At 37.1% G+C, this 19,968-nt stretch overlaps 2 protein-coding genes across 4 annotated transcripts in view; both read left to right on the top strand.

Annotated features, from left to right (window-relative positions):
- LOC109100303 (transient receptor potential cation channel subfamily M member 2-like) overlaps nucleotides 1–13,029 on the top strand; it is a 38,837-nt gene extending 25,808 nt beyond the window's left edge. For all 3 annotated transcript variants that reach the window (XM_042764360.1, XM_042764359.1, XM_042764361.1), the window contains 8 exons: nucleotides 2,513–2,631; nucleotides 3,711–3,849; nucleotides 4,111–4,282; nucleotides 9,360–9,540; nucleotides 10,378–10,559; nucleotides 11,406–11,538; nucleotides 12,653–12,737; nucleotides 12,862–13,029. In XM_042764360.1, the coding sequence (XP_042620294.1) occupies nucleotides 2,513–2,631; nucleotides 3,711–3,849; nucleotides 4,111–4,282; nucleotides 9,360–9,540; nucleotides 10,378–10,559; nucleotides 11,406–11,538; nucleotides 12,653–12,737; nucleotides 12,862–13,014 (1,164 nt within the window). In that variant the 3' untranslated portion in view covers nucleotides 13,015–13,029. The remainder of the gene's footprint in view (nucleotides 1–2,512; nucleotides 2,632–3,710; nucleotides 3,850–4,110; nucleotides 4,283–9,359; nucleotides 9,541–10,377; nucleotides 10,560–11,405; nucleotides 11,539–12,652; nucleotides 12,738–12,861) is intronic.
- A 4,294-nt stretch (nucleotides 13,030–17,323) lies between these two features.
- Nucleotides 17,324–19,968, top strand: part of LOC109100262 (mitogen-activated protein kinase kinase kinase 13-like) — a 55,825-nt gene continuing 53,180 nt past the window's right edge. The window contains exon 1 of the mRNA XM_042764358.1: nucleotides 17,324–17,498. The gene's annotated coding sequence lies outside the window, so the exon portion shown is untranslated. The remainder of the gene's footprint in view (nucleotides 17,499–19,968) is intronic.

The raw sequence follows: 19,968 nt of genomic DNA, 5'->3' as shown, positions 1-19,968 counted from the left end.
TTGTATTTTTCTTTGTATTAATTATTGTATACAATAATGTTATTATATAAAGCCAGCCTCAAAGTAACAAAGTTTCTCTTCATAAACTTTCCTTTTGTAGTGCATTTTGTGGAAATATGAAGGGTGGGGGAAAATCGATACAGCATTGTACTGATTATTACAAGTAACACAAGTAAGGGCTTTAGAACATTTTTATATTAAAACCAACAGAGCAAGCCCAGGCCAGGTGACAAAAAGTAATGTTCCATAAAGAGTAACTAAGTAACGCAATTAGTTACTTTTTTAGGGAGTAATGCAACATTGTAATGCATTACTTTTGAAAGTAACTTTCCCCAACACTGGAATTTTTATTGATAATTTGCTTGGCAGCAATGTATCAATGCATGAACAACAAGTATCGATATTTTATTATACTGTATAAAAATATAGAAATTCCCGCAAACATTCATTCACTTTTATGTAAGTCGAATGAGTAAATTAATCCACACAGATAAAAAAAAAAAAAAAAAAAAAAAGATCAAATCTTTCCGTCATGCTGTAATTTCACAAACAGTGATGACATCACATCATTAGCGAGACCTGAACCTGTCTATAATGACAGCGAACCGCTGCTGCAATGTAGTTTTGTGTCTAATTCTATAAGAGAGAGTGGAGACTGATAATTAAAACATGAATAATGAAAAGTTGAGCACCAGAGACTACACAGATGCACTGACCGAAAAGACGATACCTTTTATTTGACAGACAATCACCTGTTTGCACAACAATATCTATTAACAGTGAGCCAAACAACACGAAGGCATGGATCTAGTCACATTTAGAAACCAAGACCATAATCAGAATTCCCTAAAATTAGTGAAAATATGTTCAGCTGTTGATGAGATTTGACGAACAGCACAAAATTTTATCTGACTGCACTTTATTTTTCTCATTTCATTTTTAGTTTCGCGCAGCAGGGACCGCCATCAATACGTGGGGTATTAAAATCACTTTTCGTTAATATTGCATAAATGTAATTTGACTGAAATGCTTGTCTTGGAATATTTTGACAAAACTGCATTAAATGTTCAGTTTTCTAAAGGAGGGCCACTGGTAGGAAGCCTTTGAGCTGTGTTTGTGATCAATGCAGCGGTGGTTCTAGCCCTGGGCGAACCATCCCATCTGCCACCTCTAGATGAAATCACTTTTACATAAATCTTGCTATTTTATATCAATTTATATATTTAGATTATTACAAATTCAGGCAAATCAGAAAAAAAAAAAAAAAAAAAAAACTCTCTAAACCTGCACAACTGTATGGTAAAAATAATAAAGTGAGTGATATTACGTTTGTTTAAAAAATAAAAAATACATTATGTTACCAAAAAAAAAATCACATTTTACTGTCTGGTTATGTAAGCTAGTTGGACAGAAAAAGGATTGTTGTAACAAGCAACATAGCATAACATAAGTGATATATTAGCCTATTTTAGTCTCATTTATTATGTATTATTATTTTTCTTATTATTTATTATATTCATATATATATATATATATATATATATATATATATATATATATATATATATATATATATATATATACTTTTTTTTTGCTGTTGAAACAAACAACAGAGCTAACTTATATGCGTGCACCGTCTCTGTTTCTATGTGAGAAGAGCGCACTTTTTTTTGCCACTTTATTGGCTATGAACAATTACATTAACACAGTTATATGCATTAGTATCCCCGTATTTGCAAGTATCCTCATTAACACAGTGATTTAGGTCTTAAGAGAGAGTAAACAGCTGAAAAAGAAAGCGCACGTGTAACAGTATATTAGATCTGGAAGCTGTCCAATGTTCGTCCTGTCTGCCATTAATATTAATCAAACAACAGTGAGAGAAAATCTGTAGATTGTAGACAGATAGATAGATAGATAGATAGATAGATAGATAGATAGATAGACAGATAGATATATAGATAGATAGATAGGCTTGTATTAGTTTGATATTGACATTGGTGATAAGGATTATGAAAATTCTATGGTATCAAATATTTTAATATCATAAAAACCACGTTAAAAAATAAAATAGCTATATCGTGATATATACCGTCATCGTGATATAAAATTATTCACATTGTGATATAAGATTTTGGTCATATCGCCCACCTCTTACGTATAATGTAAGTAAGAGATTCCTTTCGCAGTGTAGACAGCTTTGTTGATTACAACGAGAGTTTTTAGATAGTGCTTAAAGTCGTGCTAGACTGAAGTCAGTGATATTGTTCTTTCATAATTTAAATATTCTTTGCTCGCTTTCCGTAGCCTGTGTGTGTATATGTATATATATATATATATATATATATATATATAAACACACACACAAAATCACAACACAAAAATTGTGTGAGTGAAACAAGAAAACAGTCCTGCACAGGGCTGTTCTATCCACCCCTTAGGAAATATACCTCTTTAGGGTGAAGTTGTAATTATTCACCCATCATGTTGTTATTTTGTACGTATGCCACAGTTCTATCATGACTTTGACGGGCCTGGTTTCCGGAAGAAAGCAAAGATGTACATCAGTGATATGTGGAACATTCTGGATGTGCTGTCAATCATTCTTTTCATTGCTGGTCTGGTCTGCAGGTAAACACAACAATACAGTTAAGACATGATTCATATTAATTCAGTAAATTGAGATTATACAGAAATGATCCTCATACTTAGAGCTGTATAATTTTTTTTAAAAACAATTACTAATATGTATCTCTTTATTTATGTATTTCCTCTGAAATCACTTAAAAGGGTCTTTTTTAATCAAGAGGAACCATAATTTTGATCAAATGTAGTCAAGTTGAATCAGTAAAAACTGTGAAAACCTAGTTACAGTAATAATTTTCATTAAGGGAAGGTGGAACTTATTATTCCCATAAAGAATTATTAAATTATTAAAAAACTATTTTATTAAAAAACTATTTTCTCTAGAACAGATGTACGAATTAAGTTAATCAGAACTTGTATAATTCATACATTTGGTTTTAGAGAAAATAGTTGTAAGCAGCTGTAAAATAAAATAAATTGTTGTGTTGTTCACAGATTTGCATATTGTTTGGGTATTAAAAAATAATAAATAGCAATATTTAAAAAGTAATATTTATTTAAAAAGCAATATTTACCTACAGATGTTTACTAAAACATTTTAATACATTAAAAATTCCATGTGGAATTCCGAGTTATGAATCTGTTCGTTGAAACGATTAAAATTTTTTCACTGAAAGTTTAATTCAAAATGCAAATTAAATATGGAATTAAATTGTTTTATATTATATTATATTATATTATATTATTGCATTTGCAAACTATTAATGTTTGTTATTATTTTATAAAATTGCATATGGAATTATATGTATATATGCAAAAATGTGTTATTTTGTATACTACACTTGTTTTGTAAGGACTATTAGTCAGTAGTTTAAGTCAGTTGTAGACCATTCTTTAAATTAAATATGAAATGAAATTTAATGCAAAATGTAATTTAAATATGCATATTCATTTCACAGAAATAAATCAAACTTTCAACATTAATAGACTCTCTTGTAGCCCATATAAATGAATCATATTTAAAGTGTGTTCCTCGTGTGTTCATTTAAATTCAATTAAGTTGCATAATGATTTCAAATGAGTTGAAAGGAAACAAAATACTTTTTTGTGTGTTTGTCATACAGACTTCAGGCCTCCGGTACTGTGTTCTATGTGGGTAAAGTTATTCTCTGCATCGACTTCATCATATTCTGTCTCCGATTAATGGCCATCTTCACTATCAGCAGAACTCTGGGCCCAAAGATTATCATCCTCAGGAGAATGGTGGGTTTGCAAGTTCATAATGCTCATTTTTTCACTTCACATATGTTTATGTAATAATTCTATGCAGCCTAAGTTGTGAGAGACACAAAAGGAATCAAATATTTCTTGATCTTTTGGTAGGAGCGAGTTCATTGTAATTTGAAACATCCTGGACCTCAGGGGTGAAAAAGATTCATATGAGCCTCTCATAATGTAATATATTTTTGCATAAAAGCAAATGCAGACAGACTGAGCTATGAATGTTTTCTCTTCTCTTTGCAGATGATGGATTTGTTCTTCTTCATGTTTCTGCTCAGTATCTGGGTTGTGGCGTATGGCGTGGCCAAACAGGGCATTTTGATTCACAATGAAGACAGACTGAACTGGATCATCCGCGGAGCCGTCTATGAGCCCTACCTCATCATTTTCGGCAGCGTCCCCACTAATATAGACAGTGAGCAGTTTACTAACTTTACAACTGAAATCACTCGATTGCGCACTAAAGGAAGATATTACAACAGCAGGGTTCTGATATGTAAATCTCACTCATTTTCTCCACAGCGAAAATTATTTTTAGCAATAATGTATAAACATTTTAAGATGCACCTTCTATGAGCTTCAAGAGTTGGTGTGATTTATACTTTATTTAAAAAAAGAGGAACTGAGACATTCTCCATACATTTTTGATAAACTATGTACAATGAAAAAAGTTTCATTCATCCAATTAAAAAAATGTAGGGTAATGATTCACATCTATATTTCTTAACTTGAGCCAATGAAAAATAAACAACTTGCCTTAATATACTTGCAATGCATATATAACTATATTCTGTTTATAACTATATATATATATATATATATATATATATATATATATATATATATATATATATATATATATATATATATAGTGACGGGGGGAAGAATCACTTGACAAGTTTTGGTTTCGTGAACAACAAAGGCCCCGGAGGGTGGATTTTTATTTACAAACAAAGTGCAGGGTGGCAAGCCGGTGTGGGCAGGCTGGTGCTCAACGGGTGCTCTTCAGTGCTCAATCCAAGTGAAAGTGGGTGTCCAAACGTGCTCCAAAAGTGGTGGGCTGTCGGTCACTCGCTGCTTTCTGGAGAAAAAAATGAGAGAGAGCGTTAGTCCAGCGTTTCATCGGCTCGAGACCAGTGTCTCCCTTGTCTGCTCAGCAGGTGCTGTTTAAGAGCCGTGTTCTAACGAGATGCAGCGGTGACCGATCAGCCGGCGGTGAGGATGTGCAGGTGTGCCTCGTTGGTTGCCAGGGCGATGCTGATTCCTCCTAGGACGCTCGTCACACAAACCCCCCCCCCCCCCAAGCGTCGTTCTGGTCATGCGGACAAACGATGAAAGTAGGGGTGAAGTTAGGGGAGGGCGGGAAATGACCCCCGACAGACCTGCATAAGCTGTCCAGATTCGTGAGAGGCCATCCGCATTCGCGTTGGAGGCCCCGGCCCGATGGTGCACCTCAAAGTGGAAGTCCTGGAGCGCTAAGAACCAGCGAGTCACCATGGCATTGGTGTCCTTGGAGCGGGCCATCCATTGTAGGGGCGCATGGTCGGTTACCAGGGTGAACTTTCGTCCCAGAAGGTAGTACCGCAGCTCCAGGACTGCCCACTTGATGGCCAGGGCCTCCTTCTCCACGACGGCGTAGTTCCTCTCGGCCGGGGACAGCTTCCTGCTGATATAGATGACCGGATGCTCCTCGCCTTCCTGGACTTGGGACAGGACTGCTCCCAGTCCTGCGTCGGAGGCATCCGTCTGCAACAGGAAGGGGCAGCTGAAGTCCGGAGTGCGAAGGACAGGTGCGGACGTGAGCGCTGTCTTGATCTGCCGATGGTGTCCAGCATACTTTCTCCGGCTGCCCCTTCCTGGTCAGGTCTGTCAGGGGGGCAGCTAAAGAGGAGAAGTTGGACCTCTTCCTCAATAGCCTGCCGACGAGCTTCCGGGACACGGTAGGGCCGTTGCCTGACGACGACTCCTGGGGTGTCCTAATGTCGTGCTGTAGCACATTGGTCTGCCCGGGCTGGGAGGAGAACACATCCTGGAACTGACTGACCAGGTGCTGCAGCTCCGTCTTCTGGGCCGCCGAGAGATGGGGGTCGACATCCACAACCACGGGTTCGGTGAGGCTCAGGGCAGCTACTTGGTCCCGGGTCCCCACCCACTTCTTCAGGAGGTTGATGTGATAGAGTTGCTCCGTCTGCCGCCGTCCCGGCTGTCTCAGCCGGTATGTGACTGGTCCCGCTCTCTCCACCACCGAGTAGGGCCCTTTCCAGGAGGCCAGGAACTTGCAGGCGGAGCTGGGGACCAGGACCATGACGCGGTCTCCGGGTTGGAACTCCCGTGGTTGGGCTGCCCGGTTGTAGTGACGTTGCTGCGCTTGTTGGGCCCTGGTGAGGTGTTCCCGGACTAACGGCATCACTTGGTCGATCTGTTCCCTCATGTGCCAGACGTGTTCGACGATGGTGCGATGAGGGGCAGGCTGCTGCTCCCCCGCTTCCCGGGCCACGTCCAAGAGCCCCCGTGGTTGACGGCCAAACAGGAGCTCGAAGGGGGTGAAGCCAGTTGAGGCCAGAGGAACTTCGCGGATCCCAAAGAGCACGTAGGGGATCATGAGGTCCCAATCCCTCTTGTCCTCCGCTGCCACGCGTCTAAGCATTTGCTTGAGGGTTTGGTTAAATCTCTCCACGAGCCCATCCGTCTGAGGGTGATAGACTGTGGTCCTCAACTGCTTCACCCGCAGCAGCCTGCAGAGGTCCGCCATTAGCCGGGACATGAATGGGGTCCCCTGGTCAGTCAGGATCTCCGAGGGGAGGCCGACTCGGCTGGCCAGCAGAAACAGCTCCTGGGCGATGGACTTCGTGGTGGCCTTCCGCAGGGGGACTGCTTCTGGGTACCGGGTGGCATAGTCGACGATGACCAGGATGTGCTCATGCCCCCGGGCAGACTTCGGCAACGGCCCCACTATGTCCATTCCAATCCGCTCGAAGGGCACCTCGATGATAGGCAGCGGGATGAGTGGGCTGGTGGGAGGGGTCCTGGGCGACGTGGCCTGACAGGTCGGGCAGGCTTGGCAGAACTGCTTTACTTCGGCCTCCAGGCCCGGCCAGTGGCAGCGGTCACGGATGCGTTGGGTGGTGTTGGCTGCCGCGAGGTGACCTGCCATGGGGTGGGAATGTGCCAGCTCCAGGATGGTCTCGGTCTTGGCTCGAGGCACGACTAGCAACCTTTTCTCCTCCCCCCTTCGCTTGGCGACACAGTACAGCAGGCCGTTCTCTACGACAAAATGTGGGAGAGGGTGGGGCCGGGGGAGGATGTCTTCTCCATCCATGACTCGCACTTGTGCCCAACAGTGCTTGAGTCGGTCGTCCTCCCGCTGTTCCCCTCCCGCTGTTCCCTGTAAAACAAGTTAGTAGGCTGGGAGGGGGACTCACCTTCTCTCCCACTGTCGGAGGCGAGCAGCGCCGGACGGCGGCGGGGTGCTCGAGGCCATCTCCATCTCCGACCGTTCCCCTCGGGGCTGGCAGGCTGAGTAGCGGCGGTGAGCAGTCTGTCGAAGCCGGGCCAATCCCTTCCCAGCAGTATGGCCACCGGTAGGTCCTTCACCAGGCCAACCTCCACCGGCCAGGCGCCTGTGGGGGGGAAGAAATGCTGATTCTCCGGGCCGGTATTTGGCGAGTGTCTCCATGTACACAGGTAATCGGGAGGAAGCTTTTCTGGCCGCTTCGAGGGGGGCACAACCGCGACTGGATGAGGGTGACCGCACTGCCTGAGTCCAGCAGGGCCCGGAAACGTTTCCCTTCCACCGTCACCTCTGCTTCGGGGGCTCCCGATGGTATGCGCTGGTGGACGATGCAGCCTGCCAGCCATGCTCGCGGGGGTGACGGCGGTTCAGCACTGGGCATGGGCTCATCCCGCGGTGAGGGAACCATCGGCCTGCTGACTGGTCGGGGTGCGCCTTCGAGCGGGCGTCGCGCCTGGACCACACTCTCCGGGTAAAAGGTGGCGCTTGGTCCCCGGCCTCGCGGTGATGGATGGCATCCGCCAGCTCGATCGCCTCCACGAGGTCCTGGGTGTTGGTAGGGTTCCTCATTCCCACCGCTTGCCGATGGGTGCGGGGTAATGCGCGGAGGAGGCGATCGACCACCACTCGCTCCGCTACCTGTGCTGAAGTGGGGCTTCCTTCCAGCAGCCAGTGTTGAGCGATGCGGCTGAGCTCGGCAGCCTGGGCACGGGCTGGCACCTGGGGCTTGAATTCCCATTCATGGAACTGTTGGGCCGCGCAGACGGGTGAGAGGTCGAGCCTCGCTATGATCTCTCACTTGACCTCATGATAGTCTTCTGCGGCCGCAAAGGGAAGGGAGAAGTAAGCCCTTTGGGCTTCTCCGGTGAGGTGGGGTGCCAGCGCACGTGCCCACTCATCCTCAGGCCACGCCTCGCGCTGAGCGGTGTTCTCGAAGACCTGGAGGAAGGCTTCCACATCGTCCTCGCGCTGAGGCGGGTGCGCTTGGTGTTCTCGTAGACCTGGAGGAACGGCGGCGCGAGTTCTTCCTCCATTGTCATGGCAAGGGGTCCCACAATCTTTTGGTGGCAGGAACAGGCGAGGGTGGCTTGGGCCACGGCCGTGCAAACATGGATCAGAAAAAATGCAATTCAATATGCAAAACTTGCCGGTGATTCTTATTGCCCGCATTTGCACTGTGTGCAAATCAAGACAATATATGTAAATAAGGCCCCACTGTTTAAAAATAAATAAATCAGGACCTCTTCAGTGCTCAATCCAACTCAAAAAGTGGTTTTCTATTGACTGATCGCATCTAAGGTTTGTTTAAGAGCCGTGTTCTAACTAAATTTGTGTCAGATTGAAGTTTAATTTCATAAATATCAATAAAATTAAGCAAAATGCAATTTCAATATGCAAAAAAATTTATTTGATGTAACCAGTCACTAGTACATTTTTTGAGTATGGAGAGGTTTTTTAGTTTTTTACAGTGTAATGCAAAAAAATTTAGATGTAACCAGTACATTTTTTGAGTTATTTTTTATTTTTTACAGTGCTTATAACTGACTTAATCTATTGATTTATAGTAATAATTAATTATAAGTCAATTGTAGAATTTTTTTTATGTATTTATGCAATAAACTTTTTATGATATTATACAAAAATTGTGCAAATATTAAATATTATATGTAAATATGTAAAAAAAAATTGCATACTTAAAATCAGTGACTAAGTCTGTAGTTGAAGTCAGTTGTATAATTTTTTATTTAATGCAAAATTCAAATTAAATATGCAATAAAATTAAGTTATGCTATAATATTACAAAATACTGCATATGCAAACTGTTAATGTTTGTTATTATATTACATTATAAAATATTGCATGTTGTGTCAGTGAATACAGGTCAGTAGTTAAAGTCAGTTGTAGAACATTCAGAAATACAGAAATTTAAGCAAAATAAAGACCAATAAGAAAGCTAATGTTTCTGTATTTTGTCATCCAGACACTCAGTTTGATATGGACAGCTGTAGTATGAATGGCTCCGATCCTCTGAAGCCCAAATGTCCCGTGCTGAACGATGATAATATGCCGGCCTTCCCAGAATGGCTGACCATCATCATGCTGTGTGTCTATCTGCTCTTCGCCAACATCCTGCTGCTCAACCTCCTCATCGCCATCTTCAAGTGAGTGCACAGACAGAGACGGGCGACCTGCTTCTGTTTCCAAAGCCTACTGAGCTGACATTTTTCTTTTATGCCAAAAATCATTAGGATATTAAGTAAAGATCATGTTCCATGAAGATATCTTGTAAATTTCCTACTGTAAATATATCAAAACTTAATTTTTGATTAGTAATATGCATTGCTAAGAACTTCATTTGGACAACTTTAAAGAAGATTTTCTCAATATTTCGATTTTTTTTGCACCCTCAGATTCCAGATTTTCAAATAGATGTATCTCAGCCAAATATTGTCCTATCATAACAAACCATACATCAATGGAAAGATTATTTATTCAGATTCCAGATCATGCATAAATCTCAATTTAAAAAAATTGACCCTTATGACTGATTTTGTGGTCCAGGGTCACAAATGTTTTAGGACTGTACAATTTTTTTTTTAATCTCAATATTTTAGTTTGCTCTTAAAAAAAATTAAAAATAATTATTTTTAATCAAACACAGTAAAATTGATAAAATAGTTAATTAGATTTAAATATATAACAATATTTATGTATTTATTTATGCAGGCAAGTATCTGGTTATTTAATATTTGAATATTTTTTCAAATATTATTTTCTTTAATATAATTTTAAGCATATTTTGATACTTTTATGTATAATATTTAACTATTCTTTTCATAATTATACTGTTTTATCTATCTATATATATATTTTTTACCTTAAAATGCCTGATTATGTATCTTGTGTCATCTGCGAAGTATTTCCTGTACAAGACTGTAAAAGATGCATGATAAAATATGGCCGTGAATGTCAGGGCTCTCTCTCATTGTGCCTCACAGCTACACGTTCGAGGAGGTCCAAGACAACACAGACACCATCTGGAAGTTCCAGCGCTACGAGCTGATTAAGGAATACCACAGTCGACCCGCTCTTCCTCCACCCTTCATCCTCCTCAGTCACCTCATCCTCTTCATCAGAGGAGTGCTGCTGCGCTACCCTCCACAGAAACACAAACCCTTCAGTGAGCCAAAACGCCTTCTACAGACAACACACACATGGTGATAGATTATTGATGTTCATTACTCAAGATCAAACTATCAGCATGAAGTCTAGTCCAGTTTATTCTGGCCAAGAAACGCCAACTTATACAGGAAGAGCCTGACTGTCTGATCAACATATAAAGCAACAAAAATGATTCATTCTGTTTATTTAGCTGCTGCACGCTTACATTTTCTGAAATAGTTGACACTATTTTATATTATATAATATTATATATATAACACCAATGCTAAAATATAAATATTGAATTTCCCAACAAACTGAAATAAATGTTCTAAAATTAAAGTTTAAGTTGTAAAATTACTTAAGCTGAAAAAAAGCTAAATAGAAATATATAAAAATAATACAAATGATTAAAATGTATAATAATTCAAATGGAAATTGTATAATAATAATATTTAAAAAATTATAAAAAATAAGTAAAAACGGAAAATGTGCTATAAAAGTATATAAATAATACTAAAATGGCATTGGTGTGCTGTATTTTAACAGCTCTGACTTTTGACTAATCCAATCCAATCCGTCAGAACCGCCCTTTTTTATTATAGTTTAATTTATTAATTATGTAATTAATTACTTTATTTATTTATATTAACTGACTGTTTTATTGTATGACATTTACATTTATGCTTTTGGCGGACGCTTTTATCCAAAGTGACATTTAATGTTTACACTTTTATCAGTTCATGCTGGGAATCGAACCCAAAGAACTTGCTGAAAATGTTGCTGATATGCTCTTTCATTTTGAATGTCTTGAAAGCTGTGTTGAGTGTCTCGGTCCCTGGTTTAAGCACATGATTCTTCACAGGACAGGAACTGGAGAAGACTGAGGAAGAGGAGCTGTTGTCATGGGAGGCCTACATGAAGGACAACTATCTGTCATCCACGCGGCAGGTCAAGAGCCAGAGCATGGAGCATCGTGTCCAGGACACCGCAGAGAAGTAACCCAGAGATGAGAAATATAACATCACACTGTTTGAGTACAGACTATGATCTGAATTCTGTAGAAACCTTTACATCTAATCTAGAATATGGGGAGGAGCATAGCAATGGTCTAAAAACATAGGGGGAGGGGCTTAAATAATATTCATGAGATTACAAGTATTATACTCATGAATATTAATTACATGACTTGATGTTCTGAATTCCTGAAGTATGAAGTACACGATTCTGAGTAATATTACTGTTTGCACATTTTTGGCTTGTTCTCATTGTAAAGAAATTCTGTCTACTTCAACTTAAAAACTTAAGTTCAGTTACTGCCTTAAATTAATGGAAAAACATGTTAGCGTGACTTATGGATCACGTCATTGTTTACAGTGATTACAGTGAAATCGTTTTCCACGGCCGTTTACAATTGTTTTCTTCACACTGTGGCCAAGCAAAATGAATCTCTTAAAATATAATGTTAATCTCCTTTTTTTTTTACTGCTTTATTTTTCAGATGTAATACAGAACAATACAAATTAAAGCTAAATAGAAATATTTACAAAAATGTATAAATAAACAAATGAAATAAAAATGACAAAAGCCCATAAAAGAGAGAATTTATAAAAAAAAAAAAATTTTATATATATATATCTATGTATATGAATATATTATTATATATATATTATATAACATATTACATTTATTCATTAATGGTATGATTATATATATATATATATATATATATATATATATATATTCAAAATATTATTTAATACTATATATAGTATTAATAGCAATATTAAATTATATATATATATATATATATATTCAAATAATATAATATTGAATAATGAATTATATATTATATATATATATACACTTACTGTACATATATGTACTATATATGTATGTGTGTGTGTGTGTGTGTGTGTGTGTGTGTGTGTGTGTGTGTGTGTGTGTGTGTGTGTGTATATATTGTATACACACAATACACCTAACGATAAAGAATAGAATGTCATCAATGTGTAATCATAACAATGACATTGCAATTAACTGAGGAGGGTAACGCTTCAGAATTTCACATGAAAGCTCATTTGAGGATGAAACATGTCCGTTTCCTCGCAGGGTCGGCGTGATGTCAGAACTGCTGGAGCACGAGGAGAGGGTTTCTGCCACCGTGAACAAACGACTGGCCAAGCTTGAAGAGCAGGTCACAAACACTCAGAAATACCTCAGAAATAGTGCCTTACAGTCAGTTTGGTCTGTTCACTTTTTCAGGCAGCATTGCAAAGCAAATGTGAGTGTGAGCTGGTGAATCTCTTGTCTTCTGGCAGGTCTCAGAGTCCACCAAAGCTTTACATTGGATCGTGGACGCGCTGATCTCTCAGGGATGCACATCCAATATGCAGCCGCCTCTAATGAGTGAGAAGAGTGTTTTTAAATCAGCTCTTATAAGATGTCTGCATCCTTCTGGATCATCAGTATAACTCATGATCTGTCTTTTTAACAGTTCATGGCACATTCACAATCCTTTTTTTTTTTTTTTATAAGTATTCAAGGCACAAATCCGTTTATTTTTATTTTATTTTTTTGTAATGCAAACTATTAAATAGACTACCTTTCAAAAGTTTAATCAAAAATACAGCAAAAAATCAAAAATAATATTACAATTTCAAATAGCTGTTTTCTATGTGAATATATAGTAAAATGTAATTTATTTCTGTGATGCAAAGCTGTTTTTTCAGCATCATTACTCCAGTCTTCAGTGTCACATGATCTTCAGAAATTATTCTAATATGCTGATTTGCTGCTCAAGAAACATTTCTGATTATTATAATGTTGAAAACAGTTGAGCTTACAGTATAATTTTTAATTGTATAAAATATAAAAAATAGAAAAAGATAAAGTATACTTACCAATATTTTTTAAAAATATATATTAATATATATATATATATTATATATATATATAATTGGAAAAAGTAACTAAGTATGAAATTTATGTATTATCTTGTAGAATTTTTAATAAAAATATATTAAAAATATATTTATAATATATATATATATATATATATATATATATATATATATATTTATATATATATATATATACATACACACACATAGATAGATAGATTTTTTTTATTATTATTATTTAATATACATTTATAAGTTTATGGTAACAGATGCTTTGTCTGAATTGTGGAATAGTGCTCCACTTATGTTGTGCTGGGAGCTCATAAAACTCCCTGAAGAGGGTGATTACGAAAACTGTCTACAAGATGCAGGTCCCAGTTGGATGCCGTCTCAATAGACATAAAACATCATCAGCACATTCAGTGTTATGGCTCTGTGCAGTCATATTCTCAGCGCTCCTTAAGTGGGTTTTATTTAGTGGATCAAGCGGCAGTATTTCAGCTCTCGTTGGGTTTACGGAGTAATTCAAGCTGTCTTTGTTTTTGCTGCAGGTTGAGAGCTCGCTGTCGTCACATCAGCCGCTCCAGTGGCGGGAAGTGAGCAGCACCGCGTGTGTGTGTCCGTACCAACGAGAGGCTCTGCGTCAGATAGCACAGTGTCATAACACACACTTTTGACCCTCAGGAAAACACACACAAACAATCAGCCGCTCCAGTGGCGGGAACAAATCTAATGTGTCTTTGAAGGTGTGCCACAAACTATGGAAGCTTGCTTCTGCCACAGGATAAAAAATAAAAGAGGTAACTGCAACTTTTTATTCCTCTTAAGGAATTGTGAGTTATGATAGAATTGCAAGATATAAACTCAGATGCAAACTCAGAATTCTGAAATAAAATCTAATTGTGAGATTACAAAAAGTTTGTTCCGTCGCCGAATGAAAAAAAAAAAAAAAAAAAAAAAAAAATATATATATATATATATATATATATATATATATATATATATATATATATATATATATATAGATATATATATATATATATATATATAAGAATTATGAGATGTTAACTCCGAATTGCGAGAAAAAATTCTGGATTCTGTTCGCAATTCTGACTTTTTTCCTCAATCTTTCAAATCTGAGTTTATATCTCGCAATTCTGACTTTTATTCTCGATCTCGCAATTCTATTTTTTCCTTTTTTACATCTTATAATTCTGACTTTTTTCTCAGAATTGCTAGTCTATATCACAAGTTTATATTTCACAATTTTTTTTTGCTTTTGCAAACTTGAGTTTTTATCTTGCAATTCTGACGTTTGTCTCAATCTTGCAATTTTGAATTTACATCTCTCAATTCTGACCTTTTTTTGCAATTCTATTTAAAAAAGTATTGAGATAAAAGTTACCTTTTAAATTTTATTACAAGTATTCAAGGCACAAATCCGTTTATTTTTATTTTATTTTTTTTGTAATGCAAACTATTAAATAGACTACCTTTCCAAAGTTTGGGGTCGTTTTTTGGTTTAGTTTTTAAAAGAAAACTGGATTCTGTTCGCAATTCTGACTTTTTTTCTCAATCTTTCAAATCTGAGTTTATATCTCGCAATTCTGACTTTTATTCTCGATCTCGCAATTCTTGAATTTTGAATTTACATCTCTCAATTCTGACCTTTTTTTTTTGCAATTCTATTTAAAAAAGTCTTGAGATAAAAGTTACCTTTTAAATGTTTTATCCTGTGGCAGAAACAGGCTTCCATAACAAACAGCAGCAAACAAAATTGTTTTCAGATTTGATTCTGTTTGATGCTGTTAATGGTGCCAAATATGTTGTTCACTTTCATGCAGATTTCTGTCCAATCCATAAGCCATACAGTTAGCTCCACACATACAGTGCTTTGAATATGTTTTATAATGCATTATTGTGTTTATCACTTATTTTGGACAGAAGTTTCTGTATGTGGGTCAATATGAATTTGAATGTTGGTGTTGCAGATAACAAAAATCAAGCTTGCATGTGCACAGACATATACTGTATACTGTACTTCACACAAGGAATAATGTAGAAGTAGCCAGTCGTTCTTGCAGAGTGAAGTAAAGGCTTGTATTCTGTGATCATGACTGGCTGGCTGTACTTTATCCTACTTATTACAAGTCAATTTACCAAATACATATATATAAGCATATTTAAGCTTTAAACAATACATTTCAGTTGAGCCTTATTTATTAGTTTGTGAAAACAACAATGCATGAGAAATTAGCCAATAATTCAAATGCATTTTCTGTACATATTTGAGCATGTGATAATAATAAAAAATTGCATTGATTCATGTACAGTGCTGACAAGGTTTAATGGGCAGATGGCAGATTAGGCAGCACTGCATTATGGGATGTCAACAGGCAGATACGTTTGATGATATTATTTCAAATTGACATTTACCTGCTTTTTAAAATTGGTTATTAAATTTTTTAAGTATTTGTGAAATGATTTAGATATTAGGAGAAAGTGATGGAGTTTCAAAAGCAATCAATGAAGTGTCCTCAGTGTACGTAAGTTTAAAATAGATCTGCATTGTTAAAAATGTTAAGACACGTGAGAACTGAATAAAAAAAGTGTCAAATATTGTGTGAATTTACATTGCAGTGTTTTTATTTTATTTTATGTTATTATTATTATTATTACATTTGTAGTTCTACAAGTTTGTTATAATTAAGTGACAATGGTTTGCTGTGATTCAATTACATCTTTAATTTTAAAAATTAATATGTTGCCTACCCTAAAAAAGGTCAAGATTACAACTTGATCACTTACCTTATTTTCTTAGCTTATATTTCTTCACAGTACATATGCTGTATGTTCTTTATTATTATTATTATTATTTAATTTCGCTCTCTTAAACCCCGACCTTTAAAGCAAAAAACAAATGCGGTAAATGATTGACAGTCAGAGAGCGTTTCTGATTGGCTAACTCAGAAAGCATGCAAATCCGACCATTTAGCCAATAAATCAACACGTATGCAATGCACCATACAAAATAATATACTCGAGCCGTGTCCGATTCGCTAATGTATCGTTCTTTTGAGTCGGATCTTTTCAATGAGTCTGTCGGTCTGAACGATTCTTTAATGAATGAGACTGAATCGGGTTCACGTATCCGATTCGTAATGACTGAACCGAGGATTTTGGTGATTGGACGAAAGATTTTGGCTCTCAAAAAAAGACTTTGGTCTTTTGTTCTTATTGTTTCCTCAAAAAAAAAAAATTATATTATAATAAAAAATATTATTATTATATAGAGATGTTTTTTTCCCGTGTAAGTTCTAATAAACATAATTTTATTATTAAATAGCATGCAAAAAATTTTTTATTTAAATTCGAGATATATTGTAATGAAGTGAAACTCTAGTAAACGTTACTAATAAAATTAACTTGATGGCCTGATGACGTAAAATAATCACTATTTAGGTTATTATTCCGTTTTAAATAAATAAATAACCAAATGTGAACGTAGGGGAGAGTTCTGTATTTGCTGGTTTGGTTTTTAATGATCATTATTTTATTATTAAATAGCTTGCAAAAAAAAAAGTTCTTGTTTATTTTAATGTAAGATGTATTAAAGTCGTTTTTATGTGACGAATCATGGCTCTAACGAAGTGGAAACTCACTAATAAAATAAACTGTAATATGCGACCAGATGCAGGGACCACGCGATGACGTAAAAGAATCACTGATTTAGTTCTTTGAGTCGGTTCTGTCAACCGAACTGCTCGAAAGAACGGGCTGTTTGGAATGACGGCTAGTTCAAGTTCGTTTAGGAATTTACGTACGTTCAACAATCCCAAACAAGAGAAGTGTGTGTTACGGTATACGCGCAATAATACGCGCACTCTGTCAGATATTCCGCGTTTGCGTGCGTGAACATTCAGTATCCTCGAGGACACTTGTCTGTGAGAACGTGCAGGTGCACAGGTCAGATCACGCGGAAGTGACGTGCGCGCTCACGAGATTGGCGTTTAAACCGTCGGGATTAGATCGGAGGAGCTCAGCCGAGATAAACGGTAGGATTTCACTCCTTTCCCTCATATATATATATTATCTTTTGTGATTTTCGATCGCCCGGAATCGATTGTAGAATAAACGCTGGCATATTTCACGCATTATTTGGGTTTGTTTATGTGTGTGAGTGTGTGACCATCGCTCCGAGCTGCTGATGTGAGGGAGAAATATCTCCACATTTGTTTCACAAACACCCTCTCGTGTTTTAAATCGCGATTACAAGATTTTAAAAAGCTTTAAACCGCATATCTGTATTTTATTGGCGGCGCTCACTGATTTAATGTCCCGGATTGAAGCGCTGTTGGCAGTCAGGCGCGTGCTTCTATATAATCTGCGGCTCTGGCGTCTTTTCATGTTTTGCTTTTGTGTAGTTTAACATGTTATTTGGTGTAAATGCATAGGGATAGTTGTCACAAGTGTTTATAGGTTGCTTAAAATGGCAAGTTCCTATTGTGACAACATGCCCCACTCTTCCCTGCTTGGATGCATCTCCATGTATCTCTGATATTAGACTAATAACATGCTGATCTGGTCATAGTGCACTGGAACTGAAACAAATAGTCAATACTCAGCAGTATCATTTATTTTTTTACATTGTGCACAGCCTGTTATATCAATAAAGAAGCTGGTGTGTTGCTGAAAGCTTGAAAGCTTTAGTTTAATGTTATTTAACCCCGTAAAGCCTGATATATGAAATATTTTCTTTAGTGACCTTGAGACAAAATATAAAAGATGCATGTGTTTCTGTCGAGTATGCATCAGCTTTACGGCTCTTAGCTTTAACACAGATTTATTAGATGTAATTTATAAAGTGAAGACTATGCATGCAGTGTTATTTTGCATTTGATTATTCGATTTCCGTACCTGCATACTGTTAACCTTACCTGAAAAATATAAAGCACTGTCTGTTTATTTAATTTGTGTCTTTGTTCATTGTATTTATCTATGCTTGTAATTTGTTGGGAGGTCATCTGGTGAATTTATATATATATATATAATATAATATATATATATATATATATATATATATATATATATATATATATATATATCGTAAAAAAAAAAAAAAAATATTGCAATGTGAGCTCTTTTTTTTTTTTTAATGAGACTCTGCTGAGACCGAGACGGGTGCAGTTACAGGTCACTCTCTCCAGTTCAGCAGATGTGGGTGATTCCTCGTCCTCTCGTTCTCCTCTGCACCTCTAATTAAGCAAATGCAGCCTTTCGCACTCGAGACGCCTCTCGGCTCAAGCTCAACCTGTTATCAGAGTTTTTTTTTTAAGTGTGATGGGGGGGAAGTGGATGCTGGCGCTCGTGAGCAGACGTGAGGGATGTTGCAAGGACTAATGTACATAGTCTCCATTTAAAGGGAAACTTCACTCATAAAAGAGTCCATATCACTCGTGCACTACAAAGTCATACTTTCAAGTTCAGATGTCCTGATGGAGATTTGATGATAGTTGCGTCTTATCCAGCAGCTAAGTGGCAATTCATTTCGGCACACAGAGAAAAACAAAAGTATTTCCTTCTAATAATTGAGAATATTGTCAGTAGTTCATAGCAAAATCAAATGTGAATGCAGAAATACTTTTTTTGGAAGCAGGCAGAGAGCGAGATGCTTGTGTGTGCTCATATGAATCAGCATCTGATTTCTTATATAATCTCATCACTTAATCATATGCAAATAGGACACTGAGGATCTCCTGCACACTAAAGCTGCGCATATTTAACTTCTTGTCTTTTTATATATATACTATATAAATATAGAGATATCCATATATATTATATATATTACACACACAGTGTGTGTATATGTGTGTGGTAGTACTATAATATTCTTGAAAAATAAATGTTATATATATATATATATATATTATATATATAGTATATATAATAATATATATATATATATATAAACAAAACTATTTGTATTTATTATTAATACTTTGTGTGCGTGTATGTTCTCTCTCTCTCTCTCTCTCTCTCTCTCTGTGCGCATGGGGGCGTGGCGTTTGTTTTGTGCGGGGCGAGCGAGTGGGAAATCGTGGTGAGCGTGTGGACTCTCTTTCTTTTTTGGTCCCATATCCCGCCCTGTGCCAAAAATCAGGGTTTTCTTTTTTTGCTATCTTTTAACTATTACTTGTGGTATACGGTGTGAAAGTTTTTTAGATAGTGGTTTTGTTGTCTGTCTGCCAGTTTTTATAACTGGCAGGATGATACACAATGGAATATATGCAAATATATACACATAATATCTGGCAAATTATAACGTAAATATATGTGTATATATGCATAATAATAAATGTGTAAATGTGTACTTTTTTACTGTTTTTGTTTTGATTTTTTTTTATATTTAGTAAAACAATTATAATAAATATATACTGTAATTGTAATAATTATTATTAATATTTAGTAAAACAATTATAATAAATATATAGAGAATATTAATGTGTATGTGTGTATGTATATAGC

The sequence above is a fragment of the Cyprinus carpio genome, chromosome A9, assembly GCF_018340385.1.
Source record: "Cyprinus carpio isolate SPL01 chromosome A9, ASM1834038v1, whole genome shotgun sequence".
Taxonomy (NCBI): Eukaryota; Metazoa; Chordata; class Actinopteri; order Cypriniformes; family Cyprinidae; genus Cyprinus; species Cyprinus carpio.
This window is presented reverse-complemented; position numbering and strand designations above follow the sequence as displayed.